We start from the raw sequence: 23,910 nt of genomic DNA, 5'->3' as shown, positions 1-23,910 counted from the left end.
ATATATAACAGATAAAAGTCATAGCAATTTATACCTCATATATGATATGTGTAATGAAAATCTATTTATTTCAAATGAATGAGGAAAATAAAGTGACTAGTGCAGCTGTGCAGAGCGATTAAATATGGATGGGGTATTTGTCAACACAGTGTGTTTAAGCATAGAAAGGTTTGTTGTTTATAATGGGAGTTTTGTGCCAATTAAATTGTTTGTGTTTTAAGTTGTTGTTGTACCTGACACTGACATAATCTGTCATACCGTATCTATTACTACTATACAACTGTTACACATGTATGCCCTGTTTACATAGGCCTCAGGTGAAATTGTTTATTCTTAATTTCTATGTGGTAAATACCTTTTTTTGTTGTTGTTGTTTGTTTTTTCTGTTGGGTATTTATCTTTTTCCTATTGTGACACCATCTAGTGGTGTCCTTGGAGACTAGCACTGGATGTACTCCACCTAGTGGTTCAAAGTGGAACTTTGATGCTGCATCTTGGTGTTGATGCTGTAAGGGAATACCAAGGCTAAGGCACTAAGGCAAAAATTGCCAATAATCATTGGCAGATAGCATTCAATGACGTCATGTGTGGAGTGCTTGTGAGTATATATGGGGCACCTGAGTTACACATCATCAGCTTTTTTGTCTTCAGGAGCCACTTGTTTGCATGTGCGTATAAGATAAGAGTTTTTTGGAGCGCGTTCAACTCTCAAGGGAGCTGGATGCGCTCATTATATTGCATTTGTGGTAGGAAGCTCTGTTCTTGCTTGATTTTCTCCTGAAGGATAAGATCCTAGCATTTGCACAGAACGCATTCAGCTCTCAAGGCACTTGGAGGCAATCATGGCAATGCATTTGTAGTAGGAGGCTCTGTTATTGCTTGATTCTGTCTACAGTGATGAGAGTCGAGAGTCTTTTAACTAGTGGTTTGGGTCCCGTGGCTGCCAACATGGCAGGGCGGGATGGGTCGTGGGGATTGTAGGCGGAGCATAGGAAGGAGTCTGACAAAAGTTTTTTTTTTTTCTTTCCTTTTTGGGCTTCTCCTGCTAGCACAGTATAAGTCTGCCTCCTCTGCTTACCACCTTGTGGCTCATGACAAGGCATATGTGGAATCAAGACCAATCTGTGGGGCCCTGCACACCATGAAATCCGGCCGATCTCCAGCCAATAGACATCTGTGATAAGGAGAAAGTGAAAATCTTTGTCAAAAGATTCAGTCGGCCTGTGTGGCGGTCGTAGATAAGTTTACAGAGCAGCGTTTCAGGATATATATCCCTCTCTGGGGGTCCTTGAGGGTTAAAGGAAGGGTATTTAACAGAGATAGAGGAAACATTTTTCTCTCTTGCTGTAAGCTCCCTCCCTGCTGACATTGAAGATGGGTTCTGCCTACATGGAATTGTGTGACTTCTCCAATCGAAAGGTTAAAGAGGTGTACAGAGTTGCAAAATCCAGTTGCCTTTTAAAACTTATAATGGACACAGTTTATGTTTGTTAACTTCTTGAGGAGAACCATGCTTAAGCCTCACAACCCTAGGGTTGATGCAAAGGTAAACAGAATAATGGTGGGAAGCTTCCTTCTATTTCTTTGCCTCCCTACCCAACTATTGTTGGGTTTTGAAGTAGAGATATATACGCTCTACTTTAGATGCGTGCTTCTACAGGCAAGTCAGGGTATGAACTGCTCTGCCCCGGTTACATTGGGGTAGGGCCTTAACCCCCCCCTGTGGCTACCTTGGGGTATAGAGCCTGGTTTATGAGAGTTATTAGGCAAACTGCAATATGTCCTTCTCTTGTTTGCCTCCCTTCCTGAATAATGGTAGGGACGTTCGCTCCTTCAGACAAAAGAGTTGATGACATGTAACTCAGGCACCCTTTTATACTCACAGGCGTTCCACATGTGACGTCATGGACTGCATTCAGCCAATGATTAATGGTGTTTGTTTAAACTTGCCTCAAACACCGGTCACACTGATGCCGTTCTCCATAGCATAAACACCAAGACGGAGCATCTCGTTCCTCTTCTCATGGAACCTGGTTTCATACGCAACCTGAGACATTTTTCTGATATTATCTTTGTGTGCTACTTCATTTTAACAGGTGTGTCCAAATTTTCTGTTCTGGGTAAGAGCCCTTTTCTGAAGCACTGATGTGTTTGTAGGTTGCACTTTGAAGAAGGCATATGTTAATGAAACCCCATTATGTATTTTTAAAAAGTGTTCTATATGAATTAGCCAGTTGTATAAAGGCTTTTTAATCATTTAAATCTGAAGTGTGCCTTGGACTATAATTTTTTGGATCACATTAGGAAGCAGTCACAGATGTGTTCTAACAACAGCACCAAAACAAACATTAAATATAGCTGGTTAGACCTAAAATGAGAAAAGAAGAAAAAGAAAAAAAGAAGAATACAGAGGAGAGAATGGTTGTTTGCAGAAGCCATACTTGCTGATGTTCTTTTGCAGGTCTATGATTCTGTCCCTAAACTTTCCCTTGCCCTGTATTTTGCTCTCTCAAAACACATTTCACACTGCGGACAGATCCAGATATTTTGCATCTAAACATCTCACGGCATTGGCAATGCATCGGCTCTTCTCTCATATTGTGTCTTTGATAATACACATTATGCGATTGTTACTCTTGTAAATGAGCACCGACTTTGGGCATTTGTTGGTGATTACCACAAAACTCTAAGCGAGTGAAAATCAGGGCTAAAATTGTAAAGTGTGTACACAACATAAGATATTTGTCTACTTAAATAATGTCCCAAGGTTTTTAGAATAATTTGTATTAAAAATGGAAGTTTCCAATGATTAGTAAGGGGTGATACACACCCTGATATGACACTGATTTTCATATGGGTCCACTTTAGCAGTGGTGTGCATGAGCTAATTTATCACAGTGTATCTGGTTCCATTAGTGGCACAGTGACAAAATACATCTAAGCTAATCTACTTTTGAGTCTGCTGGTTCTTTGCCCAAGACAAAGTGGTTAAATTGATTCACTTATGCCAAAGACTGTTAAAGACAAAGTTTTAAAAGCACCATGTTTTATAGCACCATGTTTATGACTGAGTCCATTAGACCATCCAGCTGGTGACAATTAGCATGCAAATTGTGAGTGAACAAAGAGACAGGAGCACTGAAAGGGGAAAGGAGGAGTCGCTTGGGCAGGAACGTCCTATAAAAGACCCGTGGGGGGAGATATGTGCCTCAAAAACACACACACATGGATGTATACATGTGTAAGGAGGCAGTGGAGCTAGTCTTTTCACAGATATAGACAGCACTCTAAAGCATTCCCATGTTGGCTAAACAATACAGTGCCTTCATAAGCACCATACAGGAGGGGTGGACAGGGAGGGAAATATATAGGGTGGGGGATTCATATAGAGAAGGAGTGGGAGAAGAAAATATGAGCCTGAGTTTTATTTTTGATAGTTAATGTATGCAGTGCTGATCCTAATTCTCCAATATGTACAATATACAATAAAGTGAAAGGTGACAGAATCTTGAATCAAGTTCCAAAGAGGACAAAAACACACACAAAAAAATGTGTCTATATAACTAATCCGCTATGGTCATACAATAGCTAGTGTGAGGATAAGGGTGGAATTGAAGTCAATATTCACTCAATATATTTCATTTCTGCCATGAAATGACATGATGTCACAGGTTAAAAGTGGAGTCATATTAGCAAAACTTTGGCAAAAATTTGCAGGCAAGGTATGTCCATTGTCAATAGTGTAGTGATGCATGAAGCACTGCTTATTCAGTGGTCACTTCCAAATCCAGCAGCTTTGGTAAACGCAGCAAATTTGAGAGTTAACAGTTTAATAAACTTGAAGCTGATGTAAAATTCACACAGATACATTTTTTTTCCTCAAGTGTCCCTCACATAAAATTCTCAATCATGTGGATTCCTATTGAGATGACTGCAATTCACCTGCAGAATTTCACCTAAAGGGAAACGTGATATATGGAGAAAATAATTTACTGATGGTGACGCATTTATACATGGATTAAAGGGACATTTCACTAAAACAATTAAAATTCTGTCATTTACTCACAATCACGTTGCAACTTTTTCTCTTCCTTTCTTCTAGCTCAGTGTTTTTTTTTCAATCAATGGAAGTCAGTTGTAACCAAAACTGTTCGGTTACCAAAATTCTTCAAAATATATTCTTTGCCATTCCAGAGTAAAGTCATACAGGTTTCAGACGACATGTCTTAAACAGCTTTCTTGCAATAAGCAGTTTTTTATAAGTAGTTTTTTAAAATGTAAAAGTAGAGAGAATTATAGGTAAAAATGCCCCTGGCAGTCAAACAGCAGAGCATAAATAGAGAGGGATAATCTCGAAAAATAATAATGGAGCTCACAGCCTGTTCTTGGGAAACATCAATCTAATCAGTGAGTTTCATATACCTCACATTCCATAATCTTATAAGCCCCGTCCGGCCACCACACTAAAACCGTTCTTTCTTCTAAAGAATACAATGCCCTGGATATTGCTGCCCAAGGGTCCATCAGAACTATGCGGTGTAGGAGAGGCACTGACCTCAACAAAGGAATACCTTGAATAACTCTGTGGTCCGATCCTGCCTTCCAGTTTCAAGCCCAGAAATAGTAAATATCTCAACTAGCAATTAATTAACATGATAGTTCATCAAAAAAGGAAAATTCTGTCTTCATTTACTCAAATCTGTGTGATTTTCTTTCTTCTGCAGAACACAAAAGAAGATATATTGAAGAACACTGGTTTTATGTTCTGCAGACATGAGACGAAGTAAATGATGACAGAAGTTTCAATTTTGGGTGAAACCTCATGGATGAGGTTTTTTTAATGCAAATAATAAAATGCAAATAACCATATAATCGTGCATAGTTAGCACAGAAAATCAAACAGACTTATTAACATATAAAACGAAGTGAAAATATATTTTGTTGCTGATGTGGCTTTGTGTCCAATAAAACTCTTCGGCTGAGAAATTAAACCAAGGTCCTTACTCAGTCTGTCCTCATGATTCCATCTACAGACCAATGGCCAAACTGAGCGTGTTTGATCTCGAGTGGATGCTGTGATGCCTTGCCTCCCATAACCCATATACCTGGAGTCAGCAGCTGATGTAGGCTAAGTATGCTTACAACTCATTGCTGGTGTCCTTGAGTGGACCCATTCAGGTGTTGCCTGGGTTATCAACCTCCTCTGTTCTCTTCTCAGGGTACCTTTCATCCAGTGCTGCCACCTCTGGGAGGAAAGCCATGGAGGTGCTGGTCCAGTCCAGAGGATGCACTAAAAGAGCTGCAGACCACCATGGGAGGGTGGCACCCAGGTAGCTCCACCTGCCAATGAGGGTTCTGGCCAGTAATGTGGCATCCAAGGACATACCCCATTGTTAAAGTCATAATTCCGGCAGCAGTGCAGCTTCGGCTACCCCACTCCCTCTGTCGTGTCCACCCTGTCTTCCGTGCTCCCGTGTCAAACCTGTCTTGGGGTCTCCCCATGCCCCTTCTGTTCATTGTCTCAGCTTTTTCTACCCTCTCTTGATTTCCCCACTTTATATTGCGCCTTTCATGTTCACACGTGCATCTCTCTTAGTCTTGTCGAGATTATTGGTCGTCTGTTGGTTTAGTTTTTGTTTCGCATACATCACTGCCCTCTGCCCAGTTATTGTTGTGGTTTCAGTTTTGCCAGAACACAACGGACTGCCCATCCTGGTGCTGACTCTCGCTCTCATTATTGGTTCTGGTCAGTGTATTATCTATTGGCGCTGAATACATTGTTGGACTGTATACCCATGTTTGATCTCTGCTCACCACTAACCTTGGTAATGACTTGCCTGGTCTATGCTGTTATCCACCTAGTAAAACCTGTCTGACTCTTCTCTCATCTCCCATCTGGATCTGATTGCTGTACAGACAAGTTTCTCTGGCCTGATCCATGCCAGTCTGACCTCTTCTAATTTGCCCCTCTTTGAGTTTGCTCAGAGCCAGGTGGCTTGCCCCAGTCTTTTGTTTGAAATTCTAATAAAATCTAAGTTAAACATCTATCTGCTTTTCAGTTTTTCCTTCCAGAAAAGAAAAGCTGACAGATATATTTCTACATATGTGAAGAATATCTAATTATGTAAACTACTTGACAGCAAAGTTGATGTGAAAGTCAATGTGGCATGTTACTGAAGGTTTAAGTCAATATTGTGTACTGGTTTTAACAAATTTTTTGTTTTTAGCTTTTCTTTAAAGCAGACCAGGACAAGTCACTTCTGGTGTAGTCACACAGAGTCTGATCTTTTGATAACTGGCAACTCTGGTGAATATCGTAGCTTATACACAAACACATATATAAATTCTAAATAAAGCATACATCCATGATAATAAAATATAAAACACTAATACAGACAATTCACATTAATACAGTGAAAATATAAATTCAAGTAACCATCATTTTACATATTTTATATAAATGAAATGAGGAGAGAAGAACGCAACCTTAAGATGGCGCAGCTATACAGGAGAGCACGTGTGAGCTTAGAACACACATGTGCTAATAGCTAACACTCAGCTGGGGCTAATATTTCAACACAGAACATGACAAACTCGAATAAAACACATACCTGTGAAAACAGCACCAAAAGGCTTATCAGCATACAGTGCATCAGAAAATCTTTCTCTTCCTAGGAAGTGATTAAGAATGGAATGGTACCAGGCCCCACACTTTACATAGACTATTGGAGGTGCAGTCTACACACTCCAAGAGGTCTACAATTGTATCTCTGCTCTTCAATATTTCACGGCACCAATGCAACCCCTCTACCCAGCAGTCCTACTCGCCCCGCTCTGCGCGGGCTTTGAACCTGGGTCTCCAGCGTGGGAGTTGGACGCGTATATATATATATATATATATATATATATATATATATATATATATATATATATATATATATATATATATGGTAGGATACAGGGCATTGCTAAATCCTTTTTGCAGTGAAATACAGCTGTGTCCCAGTGAAATATTACTGATAAATATAATCTAACAATAGAGATTATACCAACCTGAAAAATCACTGCCACAATCAAAATATTCCACAATCCAACAAAAAATAATCCAGCCTAATAATATCCATTCAAATCATGCATTCTTACTAAAAATGCAATATGTATAAAACTTTCACATTTCTTTCAAGCACCTCAGTTTCAATAAATTTCATAATCCAGTTCTGGCCTCAATCTGAGATCTGACAAACAAATGCTTCTCATCTATTCTTAGCTGCATTCCAGCATCCCAAAATAAGACCTTTGTTGTCAAAGTTTGTTGTATTCAATGGAGTATGAAAACGACAGGGTCAAAGAATAGGCATGGGAACATGCTTTTCAATTTTGTTTTAGCTTTTCATACATTCATTCAATTAGATGTGTAATAAGAGTGGTCAGATAACAGTCTGAATAAATGTTTACAGAACCATGTTTAAAAAATCCATTAACCAACAGAAAATAACTGTGTTCAACAAAGACCAATATGAAATATTAAGGGGTATTACAACCAAATGCTTAGTGTAGTCACAGCTGTGAGGATTTGCGGTGTACTCTGAAAAGTCCTGGATGAGAATTTCTGCTCCATTTACTTCAATGACAGCATCAGACTTTTAGAGAAAAAGAAAAAAAAAAAACTTCAGGCTCTACCTCCCATGCTGAGGCGATATTGTGCTTAAATCTCATGCTCCAAATATCATGTCTCTGTATTTTTGTATGGCACAATTAAGTTGGAGGCTTAATGAGTGGCACCCTGTGTCTTAACAAATCAAGCCTTTGAACTGCTGGAGTGTTTACAGCGGAAGAGGCCTGAATATAGATCCCAGTTTGAACTTAATGAGCAAGTCTCCAACCATAAAAGGCATCTACGACAGACAGCCCCCACCCAAGTCCAAGTGTGTGAGACAGACGGCTCCCGCCCATAATCAAGTATGCACACACATACACACTTGTTAATTTCGGGTGAGTTATTAAACTATGAGCAATTCCGCAAATATATTAAAAACTATTTACTTCTGTTTTGGATATTAAGAAAATTTTGAAGGAAAAAAACACACCATAACCCAAAAATGTACAGTCATTACAAATATCAGAGCCAGGGAATCTTATTTTAAGAAATTTATGAAGTGCACATGCAAATTATTAATTCACTGACCTTGATGGCTGGGTGAATTCCGATTGGTTGACTGCTGAAAACTTGGTCCAATCAGATCTGCCTGTCTGTGATTGGCAGCTCGTTCTACATTATCCTGCTGAGACAGAAGCCAATAAAGTGGTCATGCTAAAAGCATTTTTTTACATTAGTCACACCACTCACTCACTCACATACACACAAGCATACACTTTGGAACTAATTTTAATGTCCATAAAGGAAAATATCAGTTTATTTTTCTTATCTCAAAGGCTTTCATATTTAACAAAGCTTTTTTTAGGCTTATGTTTCAAAAAAGAAAAAAAAAATTCTAATGGGGTAAGAAAAATAATCTTAATTCAGTACAGTCTGAAAAACAAGTTTTATTATCTAAGACATTTTTTTTTATTTAATTTTGTTTACTAGAAAACAAGACAAAAATACTGATTAAGAAAATTATATTTACAGTCCACATACAATATCAGACAGCTCTAACCACGTCAGATGTGTCTATAAGGGCCAATGCGTGTTCACATGTATGTCTATGTATAAAAATTCTCCCGTCCTCTTTCAGCAAAGGGAACTTCCATGATGCAATTGCCCAATCTATGATGAAAGAGATGAGAGGAGGCCCTCTCCTTGTCCTCGGATGCCCCCCTGCTGTATCTGGGGAGGGTCACGGGCGTGTTTACAGGCTATGAGAAAAACAGCATCGTTCAGACGCGGCCCTGCCATGTGATAAGCTGAAACTGTGCCATTGTATTCAAGGAACAAGATCTAAAGCAACTGGCAGCTGGGAGCCACGTTCTCCGTGTGTAAACTACAGGTGGCGACTCGATTCAAAAACTCCTTTCCATAACAGAGACTCTTTGCTGTCTCACCAGAGGGGAACACTTTGAACTCTTGGATGGCATACAAAAACAAAAAAAGCTCAGTTTGAGCGCAGTAGGATCAAGGATTGTGGGATATCTCTTTCAGCGCTGATTGGAGCTTTCACAGCACGAGATGAGAACAGAATGTCCTGTGGCACTCTCGTATTTGGAAATGGTTCTCATAGCGAGACCACAAAACCCAGAATCTGGCTGTGATGTGGCTGTAGAGCGTCAGTAGTTTTATGGCTTCTGAATGCTATGTACAATGTTCCAGAACCAGAGCAAGATTGTTTTGTTTTCTTATGTAAATGCGTTTAAGTGTTTATGGATTCCGCACACTTACAGCTGTGCTGCTGGTATCATTGTTGAATGCAAAAGGAACAGTTGTTGTTGACATTTTTGTCATATACATTAGATCAATATCTTGATGATGATAAACATCATAGATAATGTTTATTATGAGCATTTTTCATGACAAAAACAATAAAAGAGTTTTGGACCAGATATGGCTCAGGTCCCACCTTCAATGCAAGTCTATAGGATTTTTTCTCCCATTTTTCATTTTTCAGCACCAACATTCACATTACTGGTTTAACGTGGAATCCAAAAAATTCAAGAAGAATCAACATTTTCATTCATTTCTGAATGTTCCAAAATAATTCTCTTTGTATGCTCATACTTTCAATGCCTGCCAGCTGGAGTGCCCTTGACTTACACCAGAGGGCACTCCTTCCGTCTTTGTTATCTCATCATTGACTGCATTTCCCATAACTCATTACCCAGACTTTTTATTACTTTCAGCTGTTTTTCATTATCCATCCATCAACTCTGCCTATATAAGCCCTGTGTGTTCTATCATTCTTTGCGAAGTCTTGTTTGTTGTCACATTGCAATTCTGACCCAACTTTCTGAGTCTTGTTGGATTATCTGCCCTGTGTTTTGACCAAGCAACAACCTCATGCGGTTTCTCTTGAAACCAACACGGAAGTGACTTAAACTGCAATTCATTGACTGGCTGCTAAAGACAGGCTCCAAAAGGGAGTCAAATCTGTGTCTCCCCCATGTTAAAATGCCCAACTTTACAGCAGAAAAACATGTTTACAGCCTGGTACAAAATGTGGTTTTGGTCTATACAGGTCCTTTATGACACCTGTGGGTGGTGGCGTGGCCACTTGAGTGACAGGTGGATTGCTGCTGCTGTCACTATACTAGCCATTTGTCTGCTATCTATGAGCCTTCACGTTACCTCAGCTAATTTCAGCCACTATAACTTGTTATCTTTATTAATATTTTAGATAGTATCTAAGACAGATAGATAGCTCCTAAGCCTGAGCTAACTTGGTCACGTAGAGCTAGGCGGGCGTGGTTTCAGCAACCAGGCAACTCAGTTCCAACCACGTCCCACCTCTTTGCCCATTTTCAGTTATCCGAGAGTAACACGATGCCAAGATGGCGACGGCCCACTTTAGGCTTCAAAATACTCTTCAGAAACCTACGGGTGATGTCACGGACACTACGTCCATATTTCTTTTTTTTTCTTTTTTTTTTTTACAGTTTATGGTTTTGACCTATTGCCTGTTTTTTGGATTATGATTCTGGATTGACCTAATAAAGCTGCATATGGATCCTCATCCTGTACTTCAGAGCAGTTTAATCACAAAACACTTTGCCTCTATGGATCCAACAGTCACCCAAGTTGGCCTTTGCCAAGGAACTCATTCACTTGAAGACCATATCAAGGACTTTCTGGACATTGCTATTTTCACTGATCTCCCAGACTTTGCTCTCATTGATTTCATCTCCTATTGACTCAGCAAACCTTTACAATCTTTGCTGATCTGTGACAGTCCTCGAGGATCACACCATCTCCAGCCATCATGGCCACCACACCAGAGTCTCCAGCCATCATGGCCACCAGGCCAGAGTGTCCAGCCATCATGGACGTCACGCAAGAGTCTCCAGCCATCATGGACGCCACGCCAGAGATTGCGGCCGTCATAAACATTGCACTTGAAGCTACCAAGGTGGTCCCTAGGCATTTGAGACTGGCTTCAAGTTTGGCGGACACACCGCTGATGTCGGTGCGACAGCTGGCATCTCTGTGGTGGTATCAAGTCTGGGGGTCTCAGAGGTTCTGCCTCCATCAACTGTACTCCCTGTTAAAGTGATGGCCATTCTATGTGTCTGGGATGCATATGCTTCTCTAGAGGTGGTGGAACCTGATCTAGTTTCCCCCAAAGCGGTGGTGTCTGCCCATGAACTCCCTGTTTGCCCTGACACGACCATGGAGGTTGTTCCCGAGTTTCCTGTTTGCCCTGATATGACCACGGAGGTTGTCCCTTAGTTTCTTGTCGGACCTGACATGACCACGGTGATCGCCTGTGAACTTCCTGTCTGCCATGTTATGACCAGAGAAGCCATTATTGAACTTCCTGCCTGTTGCGTCTTGGCCAGAAAGGCCTTTTTAAGTTCCTGAGTCTCAGCCAAGGAGGCCGCTTTTAAAGACTAATTTAACTAAAAAAAATTAAATGTGAATTTGCGATCTGTGCATACAAAGTATGCACAGTAGTACAAAAATTAGTGTTGTACGTTCAGTACGCGCATACTATTTTGATGACGAAATTTGCATCACGTGCACTGTACACTGACCCTTGTGTACGTGTAAAAAGTGAAGTATACTTTGTGTTAAGCCTGCCAGCTGGAGTGTCCTTGATTTCCACCAGAGGGTACTCCTTCTGTCTTTGTTATCTCATCATGGACTGCATTTCCTATAATGTGTTGCCTGGATCCATTATGCCTGATTACTTTCAGCTGTTTCTCATTACCCATGTTAACTCTGCCTATATAAGTCCTGTGTGTTTTCTCATTCTTTGTCAAGTCTTGTTTGTTATTACACTGCAATTCTGAGCACTATTCTGGTTACCTGTGTTTTGGTTTTGACTTTCTGCCTGGTTACCTGGATTTCCCTGTTTGCCTGTGTTTTTCTGCCCTGTTGTCTTGCTGGATTATCTGCCCTGTGTTTTCACCTATTGCCTTTTATGGATTAGAATTCTGGATTGCTCTAATAAAACTGCATTTGGATCCTCAACCTGTGTTTCAGAGCAGTTTTGTTCATACAACTTCCTTATGCTTTGACAGAATGTCCATAAAACTGTTTATTTTTATTTCCACACTAATACATCAGATTGGCTTTGAGAGAGCAATCAATCTTTTTTTCTGTAAGAATTCTCATAATGTTTAATCATGTATCATTGTAAAACTAAAGGCCTGAAGGTGTTTTATATGATCAGATGGAGTCTTTGAACATACACGGAATTCTAGCCTCTTCTTTGGTGTCCTGCAGTCTAACAGTTAATTCTAAAGCAATACGCCTGGACTTTGGCATTAAAATACTGAAATGTTCTAAAGGGCAAAAAGCCTGTGTGTATGCAAGCATTTGTGGAGGTTCAAGCTAGCCAAGTGTGACTGATCCATTCTAAGTTCCACCCATACTCGTATTGAGGGAAGCCACCGTGGTTCTGTCTGACTGATCTCAGCAGAAGGCCCAGACAGAGCTAAGACTTCTAATATCATGCTTTAAATTTGTCTGAGACAATAATCTACTGTATAGGTCTGCATTGCCTGAAATAAAACGTCTTAACTTTTTAATACTCCTTCATAATTTAGTTTTGCTTTTCAAATACATTTTATGTATGACTTAAAAATATATATATATAATAAATAATAATAATAAACATATTGCTATGTGATAATAAAACTATAATAAACATTAATTATTATTATTTCAATTTATCAAAGTATTATAATCTACAAAATAACTAAATATAAATAATTTGAATATTTAAAAGAAATCAGTATATTCATTTTTACACAAATTATGACTGTCACAGTTGTGGTGTAATTTTTCTTTCTGAAGTTTATGTACTTGGTTATCAAGATGACGTTAGTTTCAATGAAGAATATTCTTTATAAACCTTAAGAAATGGGATGTGTGAAAACAAGTTGTAAAACAACATACATCTTATGTTTTAAGGGAACTATTCAATGGTGTTATGGTTAATTTCTCCCCAAAAATACATGTGATGTAAAGTAATAACCATTCAGATGCTGTTGTACATAGATCAAGTTGCTGCTAACAGGTGAATGCAATATATATCCATGAGGTGTTTATTAAGGTTCATAAATCTCCTACAATGCCAACCTGACTTGACTTTACCTGCTTATGTTCTGTATATTCTAAAGCATAAGGTTCATAACATATAAACATGGCTAAGTCAAGCATTTAATGTACTGATATGGTTATCCTTCAAACCTGCAGTATAAATATAATGCTTAAGGTACAAAAGGTGATATTTCAGCCCTGCTTATCCTCAGACGGTCAAGCTACTGTGAATTCCTCTGGCAGGACGGATTACCCTGTGAAAACAGACCCACATTCATAAAGTACTTTACTTTTTACTCACAGCCACTGTGCGTTGGTCTGTTAGGTGTACAGATTGTGGCATAAATATTGAATACAAGAGGAACAAGCACAGAGTCATAAAGATGTACACTACTGTTCAAGAGTCTTGGGTCATTAAAATGTCTTAATGTTTGAATCTCTTATGCTCACTAAGGCTTCTTTTCTTTGGTTAAAAATACAGTAAAAACAGTAAATGTTGTGAGATGTTACTACATTTGAAAATACCTGTTTTCTATTTAAAGCAATTTATTCTTGTGATGGCAAAGCTCATTTTTCAGCAGCTATTACTCCAGTCAACTCGGTGTCACATGATCCTTCAGAAATCATTCTTGGAAACTGATATATTATTTTGACAGGATTCTATGATAATTAGAAAGTTTAAAAGGACAACATTTATTTGAAATAGAATTTTTTTTCAAACAATGTAAAGGTCTTTTGAATAATTGAATGCAACATTGCTTAATAAAAGTATTAATTTCTTTAAAAAAATAATAATAATAATAAATAAATAAAAAATTACTGATCCCAATCTTTTTAATGCAATGCTTATACCATCTAATGTTTTAATATATGTATCAGCATTAAGGCATAAGAAATACAAGAAATTAAAACATAAAAGTGGTTGCTAGGGGGTTGCTTACAGGTCTTTATGATATTCTTGTCTCTAGATATGGCTTAGATCCCTCTGTCAATGAATACTGTTTTTTTTTTCTTTGATTTTCTTGAGAATATAAAGCAATATTAGAATATTGTCTTTTCATGTGCCAGACCCACTAGGTTCTCAAATATTCTACTTCAGTTCAGAGAAAGTGTCTGGAACATAAAAGACCTTGATGCTGAATCCCCAAGTTCTTAGAAATACCAAGAACAGGAATATTGACTTCCAGGAACAAGGAACCATATGTTGTCTTAATTCACTCTAAAAGCAGCTATAAAACTCTGGGCGAAAAAAATTTACAGCTCTGAAAATACCAATCCACTCCAACAACAGGCACTTTAATGGCTAAAGCAGTATGAGGAATAAGACAATATGGCTGGTAGGCTAATGACAAATCCACATTTCTGGAGCAGTTCATCTTCAATTGGCAAAAGTTATATTGCTCTGACCAATAACATCCTCTAAGCTAAAAAAAAAAGAAAAAAAGCGGAAAATGGAATAGATCGCATAATATATTCAAAAGCAGCCACCACAGTTTGCTTAATATTCTGCATATCAATTTAATTTACCAGCCCTACTTGATTTATCATGTTATTATATCAAGACCTCTTTAATTATGGATGCTCAGGAAAACAGAGTACATTAGAGTAACGCTCCCTTTAGCGCTACATTTTTATTCAATTCAAGCCTACGCACGCTTAATGAAGATCCTGAAAGAAGGGGCTTACACTCTCAGAGCAATTCAAACATTAGCTCATCATCTTAATTGAAAGAACAAAGGCGAGAGGCCCAGCTCAATAAAAGCCAGTTCAGCAGTTCCTTTAAAACAGTAGTTAGGGAGCTCTCCTCGAAGTGCTGTGGCAGGCCTCCAGTCCTCCTGTATTAGCCAAGCTTGGAACCCGGCCCAAAATCCCACTTACTTACCAGACACAGGCACAAACGGATGCTGAGGGCAGCTCCATTTTATTAACCAGTATCTAAAAGCATCTACCATTCCTCCTCCTCTCAAATACATAAAAAAATGTTAAGTGGTATAGTCTGCTGGACCCTCTTTCACAAGTTCACACTAACAAACAATCAGATATAGTGTAAAATATGTGTATTTGGTGTGCTGTCTGAGGAGAGGGGTCCGAGCTCGGAATTTGGCCCAAACCCAGAGTTTCATTTCTGCTTTTATTTTTAAAAACTGCATAAACAAATATCTCAAATCATAATTCATTTGTGATGGAAATGATCAATTTTTTTTTTAATATAAATATATATAATTTATATTTATTATAAATATAAACAAAATAATTTGACCAAATAACACCTTTTTTGACATTTAAATTTAAAGTGATATTCACATAAATTTTCCTTTGTTTTCTTTACACATCACATCTCATATTTCATCACAAGCATGATCTTCACTGATACTGACTGTTGTTAAACAAATACACTAACACTTTTTTGGCAAAATTGTTCGTTGTGGTGCAATTAAAATTGAGATCAACAATTTTCCAACCTAGGCTCATTGGAAAAACATGCCTCTAGCTACATTTCTGCAAAACACCAAAAACGTATCAATACATACAATTCAATGCAGCTTCCAGCTGAAATGAACACTAGTGACAGTATTCCAAATTCTGGAAATGTTGGGACATTTTTTAAATTTGAATTTAACTGTCTGTTTAACTGTCATGTTATTGTATGGTCAGAGTAACACTCTAGCACTTTTCCCTTCGGGAACAAATAAAGTTTATCCTTATCCTTAATAAAATGAAAAATAAAATACTTTCAAATCACATGAGCTAATATTTTATTCACAATAGAACATAGATAACAAACGTTTAAACTGAGAAATGTTACAATTTTATGCACAACATGAAAGATCTGGACTGCAGGCAGGCCAATTCAGCACCCTGACTCCTCTATGATGAAGCCATGCTGTGTTATAGCTGAAGTGTGTGGTTTTGCATTGTCCTGCTGAAATACACAAGGTCTACTCTGAAATAGATGTCATCTGGAGTGGAGCATATGTTGCTTTAAAACCTTTAGATACATTTCAGCATTCATAGTGCCTTCCAAAACATGCAAGCTGCCCATACCATATGCACTTATGCACCCCCATACCATCAGAAATGCTGGCTTTTGAACTGAATGCTGATAACAGGCTGGAAGGTCTCCCTCCTCTATAGCTCGGAGGACACAGCGTCCATGATTTCCAACAAGAATGTCAAATTTGGACTCCTCTGACCATAGAACACTTTTCCACTTTGAAACAGTCAATTTTTTCAAATGAGCCTTGGCCCACAGGACATGACAGCGCTTCTGGACCATGTTCACATATGGTTTCCTTCTGCATGATAGAGCTTTAGTTGGCATCTGCAGATGGCACAGTAGATTGTGTTTACAGACAGTGGTTTCTGGAAGTATTCCTGGGCCTATTTAGTAATGTCATTGACACAATCATGCCGATGAGTGATGTACTGTCATTTGAGGGCCCAAAGACCATGGGCATCCAATAAAGGTCTTCAGCCTTGTCCCGTACTCACAGAGATTTCTCCAGTTTCTCTGAATCTTTTGATGATGTTATGCACTGTAGATGATGAGATTTGCAAAGCCTTTGCAATTTGACGTTGAGGAACATTGTTTGGATAACATTGTATTCCTCCCTTTAAACATTTGTTATGCTATCTATGTTCTATTGTGAATAAAATATAGGCTCATGTGATTTGAAAGTCCTTTATTTTTAATTTTATTCAAATTTAAAAAACATCCCAACATTTCCAGAATTCGGGTTGTATATTATGACTTCAAAACACTTACCATAGTGCATGAACCAGATCCATTGATTTAGCTTTTCTGACATAGTACACTTGCTTGGTAGCTCACATGATACAGCATTGCACATGTGATGTGGAGCAGTCCCGTGAAATACGAGTCACGATAATGCCACGTTTTGCCTGTGTTTTGGACTTTGAGGGGCCGTTTACACTACACAGTTTTCAAATAAAAACGTATGTATTTTGGCCATTCATTTATGCGACAATTGAAAATGGGATTCAAAGTGCAAGTTTTGAAAAGGATACCGTTATCGTCTCCATGTAAACTACAAAAACAACAATTTGGGAAAACGGTGACATTGTGTGCATGCATATTACGTGTTCAATCTATAGTGTTTCTTTACAGAGTGACATCACCATCTACTAGCCTGATATGCATAATAAAGCATTTTTAGTCATTTTCAGGGATCTGTGTGAATGCGAGGTGTTTTGACAATTGTGTTGTCTGTACACGAAAAATGCAAAGAAAAAACCTTTCCAATTTTAGTACATTTTTGTCAAATGTACAAAATGTCATAAAGCCAGAGCCCATCGCAGACCCAGAGCTGTGGAAGGCCAAGTCTGACCAAATGTGAGAGCCAGCCATCATTTCCATCAAGAAGCATACCCCCAAGGCCAAGTTCATCCTGGAGCCCGAGCTAAAAAGTTGAGGCTGACAAGGTGTGTGAGCCAGTCCCTATGTCTGTTCCTGTGGTAGTTCTAATAGAATATGTGGGTATGGAGTGGAGCCCTGCCCATACTACCAAGGTTGATGTTAGTGTGCTGAGCTTGAACCCCATTATAATCATAGAGGAAAGTGAAAGGATTAGCACCATGCCCGTTTCATTGCCCAGCACCATGTCAGTGTGGCCTGTGATGTTCCCACCCTGCCTCCCACTCCCACCTTCTCTCCCTGTCCCAGATCAGCCAAAGAGACCATTTTTAAATTCTCTGCCTGTACCGTATTGGCCAAAGATGCTGTTTTTGACCTCTCTGCCTGTTTCATATCAGCAAAGGGGGCTTTTTTAAACTCTCTGCCTGTCCCGTATTGGCCAAGGAGGTCATGTTTGAACTCCCTGCCTGTCCTGTATCAGCCAAGGAGGCCATTTTTTAACTCTTTGCATGTCCTGTATCAGCCAAGGAGGCCGTTTTTGAACTCTCTGCCTGTTCCATATCGACCAAGGAGGTAGTTTTTGAACTCTCTGCCTGCCCTGTCATGGTCAAGGAGATCATCTTGTAACTCTTTGCCCATGCTATCCAGTTCTTCAGCCCTGTCTCTGCTGGCTACCTTCAGCCCTTTACATTTACATTTAATCATTTAGCAGATGCTTTAATCCAAAGTGACTTACAAATGAGGAGATGAGGAGAAAAATACAAGCATTTGAACCAACAAAAGAGTAACAATATGTACGTCCTTGTTAGTCCAGCACAGTGCACATAGCAATATATCATAGATATAATGGAAAGTGTTAGTATTACTGAGTCAAGTGTTAATGAAAAAGATTTTTAAGTTTCTTGGAAATGGCTAAAGATTCTGCTGTTCGCTTTGAGTTAGGCAGGTCATTCCACCAGCAGGGAACCCTTTGACTCTTTCACCGGCTCCTCTCTGCAGTTTGGATCTGCCTTGGGCTAGCTGCTTGCCAGTCTGCCCTGGTGTCTTGAACCTCTAGTTCCACTTTGAACTCCAAGCCCATTACTCCACCTTGGCCCATCGACCAGTCGGCTCCACCTTGGCTCTGTGCTCCCTCGGCTCCACCTTGGCTCCGTGCTCCCTCTGCTCCACCTGGGACTATTGTCCTTCCGGTTCAACCAGGCTTCCTCGTCCCTCCAGCTCTGCCTTCGTTATATTTCACTCTGCCTTTGCTACGGACTTACGGGCTTTCGTCTGCGGCTCGGACCTCCACTCCTTTTTATTAGGACTTTGAGTTGGTTTTGCACTGTGTTCTGATCAGCTTCATGTCTTTGTTCACCTGTTGCCATAATGTTTGATTTGACTTTATGTGTTACACCTGTGTCTTGTTATTTATCTTGTTTAGTCCCTAGTGTTTCTCTCTGTACATATAGCACTTATTTTCAGTTGCTCTTTGTCAGCTTTCGTCTCTATTATGGTTAATAAAAGAGCTCAAAGATTTGTAGCAGCAAACTAAAATGGCATGTTTGCTTCAGCAAATGTGTTTTTATCTCCTGTTTGCTTCTGTTAACACTATTGGGTATAGTTTAATGTAGGTGCTAGATTATTTTTTTAAATAAGGTAAAGCATTTAACCACTCAGTGAACATTTCATTTCTGAACTGCCGCAATACATACAACCAAGATAATAAAATGTTGCCAGATTCACGTTCAGCTAGATAAAACTGAACATGCTTTTAGGGCTACTTACTGGAGATTTTTCTTTGAAAGTGAAAACATGCAAGAAGCAACTTTAATATATTTTTTTCAGAAATGCTGTATTTTTCAAATGAGCCTGGGTTGCATTAAATAATGACAGGCCCTATAAGGGTAAAATTACAAAGGCTATGTATTAAAGTAAAAATATATATAAAAAAATAAAATAAAATAATAATAAAAATAATAAATAAGATAAAATTAAAAACTTAAAAATTGTAGAAAGTTTTTAAAGTGATTTAACAAATGTACCTATGAAACATAAAATTAGTTGAAAAAAATAAAAATATACATTCTTATATTCTTTGATCATTGAAAGGACAAGTTAATTTAATTTCAGAGTGTCTGGGTATTTTGCAAGACATTGGGTGTCCCCCAGAAGATCTTATAATCAAGCTGTACTAATGCCAGATCTCCACAAGGTGATTTGGCCTGATTGAAATTTCACAGTTGGTTTTGAACTGCTGCACGTGGATGTACTGTAAACAATGGCAACCGTGGAGAACCCTTTAAAACCAGCCAGTTACTCCACTGAGTGAGGCTAGAATTTAGATGCTCTTACGTCAGGTTACACCATGTGAATCCAATGCGCTCAGCCCAAAGGAATGCATACTGATGCAATAGCCATTCACTGCAACCCCATTTTCATTCATCCTCAGACTCTGAATCTACAGCTCATGACAGGTACATTCAAAATACACAGAAGCCCTCCACTTTATCCTCCTCTCACATGCTCTCAGAAACCATACAAAACTTCCTTGAGCAAGTCAACTATTAGTTTTTACAGAATATTTTTTGTTTTTCTGCTGATCAATACAGTATTCAATGCATGGTAAAATAAATGGTATATCAACAGCGATAGTTTAAAACACCTGTTCACCAAACTACTGTGTATATCACTGTGCAGCACACATATGAAAATAGACTATAGCTTATAGAAGTTATGTAAATAAATAAACATTTCATAACAAACTGTGTTCTAAGATTAGTATTATAAATAATGATTTTATAAAAAGCTGTGACTATATTCACATGCAATATCGTAAGCCTCGTATGACTTATGATACAAATTTGAAAGTTGTGCCCTCGAGAACCTTTACGACATGGTTTACGGAACTGATATCGAATGCTCATTGGTTCTCACCTGCTTCATCACAGATTGTGACATGCTGTGTTTCAGTGGACTGACATTTGAAATAAGTGTGCGCCCTCATGGAGAGAAGTCGGATTCATATTTTCATGGATTAATAAGTTAAATTCTGCTCTGTACCATAAAAAAAACTATTACCGCCACAGAGGACTGCGACTTTTAACTACTTTTAGTACCAGTTTTGATATTTTCGCAATAAATAAATTACTGTGATTACGCTTGTTTGTCTGTTATTCTTTTATCTAGTTCATAGTTTTAAGAAATGGTTATGGGTAGGTTTAGGGGTAGGTGTGGGATTAGTGGCTCAAAATATCATTTAAATGTTATATTTTTACTAAAATGGTCATTTTCCTACACATTTCTGTCCATTATGTTTTTTTCTTTTAACATTCTGTATAAAATGGGCATGTTTAGGTTCGGGATGGGGTTTAGGGATCTTACATTTATCTACAAAAAGATAAAAAGGAATTTATACATATATATTTTATGATATTTTGCTGAAAAAAAAAACATAAGTATTTTTTACGTTTTTAAATGTCAATATTGTACGTTTCAGCACCTTTCTAAGCGTACAAAAATGTATATTATGTGTCTTTGAAAGTTACATATTTATACATATGTATTAACAATGAGAACAGGCTGATATATCCCAAGTCAGGAAAGGGCAGCTCTGAACAAAAAAATGCCCCAAGCAGTCCACTGACATTATCATTCAATATTTCTTCTTCTTTAGTAAATAATTATATATTATTACTTACAATTACACTCCAAGGAAATTTGGCCAATGTTGGCACATAGGTTTGACTAGTAGTTTTAGTGTAGTTACTAATTACTTTAATAAGTAAACACCAAAGAAGGTTGTTAAGGAAAACTGCCTAATACTGCATGAACATTTAGCTGTAATCTGGCTGTGTTTTACAGTTTAAAGGCAAGGACAGATTATCTAGTGTGTTTGTTACAATGACAAGAATAATGTATAGGGTGGGTAAACAATGTAAAAAGAAAAGCATAAACAATCTTTTACCTGGTAATTTGGATGGTGTAGAAAATAATCCGGACATCCGGCCACAGCCATGATATATGTTCTTTAATGTCTCTCTCAGATATCACATCCACCTCAGATAGATGAGGAAAGAGTCTGAAATTAAACCAAAACAAAAATGTTACATCAAATGTTTCTTCAAGGTAAAAAACAAAAAAAAAAGCCATCTCTTTCTTAGTTGAGTCTAAGTGGCTACTACCAATATAGCACAGAGCACTTCTTAACCCAAATAGTTCCACAGGGTCAGTAAACAACAAGAACGAGAGGAGGAAAATACAGAATCTGAGCTAACAATCTCTAGATTGTGCTCCTTAAACTCAAGGCACTGAGAAAGCAACTTGACTTGCAATGTGAGGAGAGAAGGAACATGTTAAACAAACAGATCATACGGAGTTCCAAATAGTGAACATTTCCACTGAGACCAAAATTATATATTTTCACTCATATAAAGGTACCTTATTTTCAGAGGGTAGGATTATGTAGTCTAGCAAGCTTAAATGTATGTATTTATTTTGCTGCTTCACCATTTTGAAACTTTAAAAGTCATAGAAACATTAGAAGACCCATGAACTGGAGTTTGCAAACTTTACACTTTAAGGCCCGTTTACCCCAAGGATGATGACTATTACTACAGTATAACAATAAAGTTTAAATAATTGTTCTAATTGATGAGAATAAAGATCCTTGATAAGTTTCAGTCGGGTTTCAGAACCAGCCATAGCACTGAGTCTGCCCTCATCAGGGTGCTACAAGACATTTTATTGGAAGCTGACCATGGAAACTGTGCCTGCCTTGTCTTTTGACATGCTGGATCATGTCATTCTGAGTCATTCTGAGCACCTTGAGTGGCGTGTTGGAGTAAATTAGAGAACTTATGTTGGTTCCGCTCTTACCTGGAGGGCAGAACATGAGCAGTAAAGATTTGGAATCAGGATTCATCTTCTGCTCCTATAACTTATTTGATACCTAGGGCTGCCGCTTTTCTTCTTTTATCTGTTGCTGTTGGGCTCTATATTTAATAAACATGGCATTTCATATCATTGTTATGCCAGTGATATGCAGTTGTATTTTCTTTTTAAAGCAGGAAAATGCATCTGAAAATGCTGGATGAATTCCAATTTCCAATTTTTAAATAACAAAAAGACTGAAATTGTAAAAAAAAAAAAAAAAAGAAGAAAGCATGGTGTGTACTCCAATAAAGGTTCTTATCCTGCATAAAATGGATAAGAACTAATCTGTGTGTATTTTTTGACTCAGACCTCAAATTAATGAGGTGGAAAAAATAGTTTCTTTCAACTAATAAGGATTGCAAAACTGAAATAAGTTTTATCAAGAAATGATATTGAAAAGGTAAATATCTTTTTATATTTTCGCGACTGGATTATAGTAATGCTTTATATGCAAAGGTCTGTCAGTCATCTCTGTTGAGGTTACAACTTTTTTAAAATACTAAGGAGATTAAGCAATGAATCGAGTTCAAAATGTTGTTGTTTACTTTTAAAGCCATGGTTTGGCTCTAGTGGTTTAACAGATCACAAAAATCACGGTTCGGATCATATTACTGTTTACTGACTTCGGATCATTTACATATTACTGAGTCACAGATCAATAATTTTTCAGATCAGCAAGAAAAAAAATAATTTGGGAATGGGGTTAACTTTGCTTTCCATTTATTACTTAGAGCACAATTGAAGTACTCTGATACCACAGCAAAAATTACTTGCCTAACTAATAAAGTTAAAACATTATTAAAGGCAAGTGAACAGTCAGTTAAAAAATAAGAGCAAATACACTAAATACAAGCAGAGATAAATACTATATAGCCTAAATAAGGTCTGTAACAAAGTTCGTAGATAAGGAAGGAGGAGGCAGGAACCGGCGAACGTTAAACATAATGCCGGCAGACCCTCACAGACATCTACTGGTCACACAAACATAATAAAACATAAACTAATATCCAGGCCTGGTCCTCTCTCATCCTTCACTGTCATCGTTCCACCTTTTATGCTTCCGGAGCTCCTCCGTGAGAGACTCGAGGCCGGTGCGCCTCGTAGGTGGAGCTCATTATCTCTCACGTCACCGGCCTCGCGCCGTTCCCTCACGGCTCTCGTCTGCCCTGCTCGCCACATACCCCCATCGCCCCTCGCAGGCCGGGGGGTACCCCGAGACGGCACTTACTCCCCGCCGGGGCCTGTCTCGGTGGCCGCAGCACCTGGGGGTAAGGACAGATGAGACGAGAGAAAGGAGACGGAAGCACAGGGAGCGACAGAACGAGAGAGGGAAAAGACGAAAAAGAGAGAAAAGAAATTCTTGGTCCGGTTCCCAGACACACTGCTGCTCGGTCCTCAGCCAGCCGAGAGGCTCTTCCTCACGGTG

At 38.5% G+C, this 23,910-nt stretch overlaps 1 protein-coding gene across 9 annotated transcripts in view; it reads right to left on the bottom strand.

Annotated features, from left to right (window-relative positions):
* grb10b (growth factor receptor-bound protein 10b) overlaps positions 1-23,910 on the bottom strand; it is a 132,764-nt gene that overhangs the window by 77,999 nt on the left and 30,855 nt on the right. For 6 of the 9 annotated variants that reach the window (XM_067400988.1, XM_067401041.1, XM_067401048.1 and 3 more), the window contains exons 2-3: positions 21,517-21,630; positions 8,186-8,282 (exon numbers count right to left, since the gene is read on the bottom strand). In XM_067400988.1, the coding sequence (XP_067257089.1) occupies positions 8,186-8,282; positions 21,517-21,567 (148 nt within the window). In that variant the 5' untranslated portion in view covers positions 21,568-21,630. The remainder of the gene's footprint in view (positions 1-8,185; positions 8,283-21,516; positions 21,631-23,910) is intronic. The other 3 variants (XM_067401020.1, XM_067401034.1, XM_067401028.1) reach the window with 1 other exon arrangement.

The sequence above is a fragment of the Chanodichthys erythropterus genome, chromosome 2 (genome assembly GCF_024489055.1).
Source record: "Chanodichthys erythropterus isolate Z2021 chromosome 2, ASM2448905v1, whole genome shotgun sequence".
NCBI classification, from domain to species: Eukaryota; Metazoa; Chordata; class Actinopteri; order Cypriniformes; family Xenocyprididae; genus Chanodichthys; species Chanodichthys erythropterus.
This window is presented reverse-complemented; position numbering and strand designations above follow the sequence as displayed.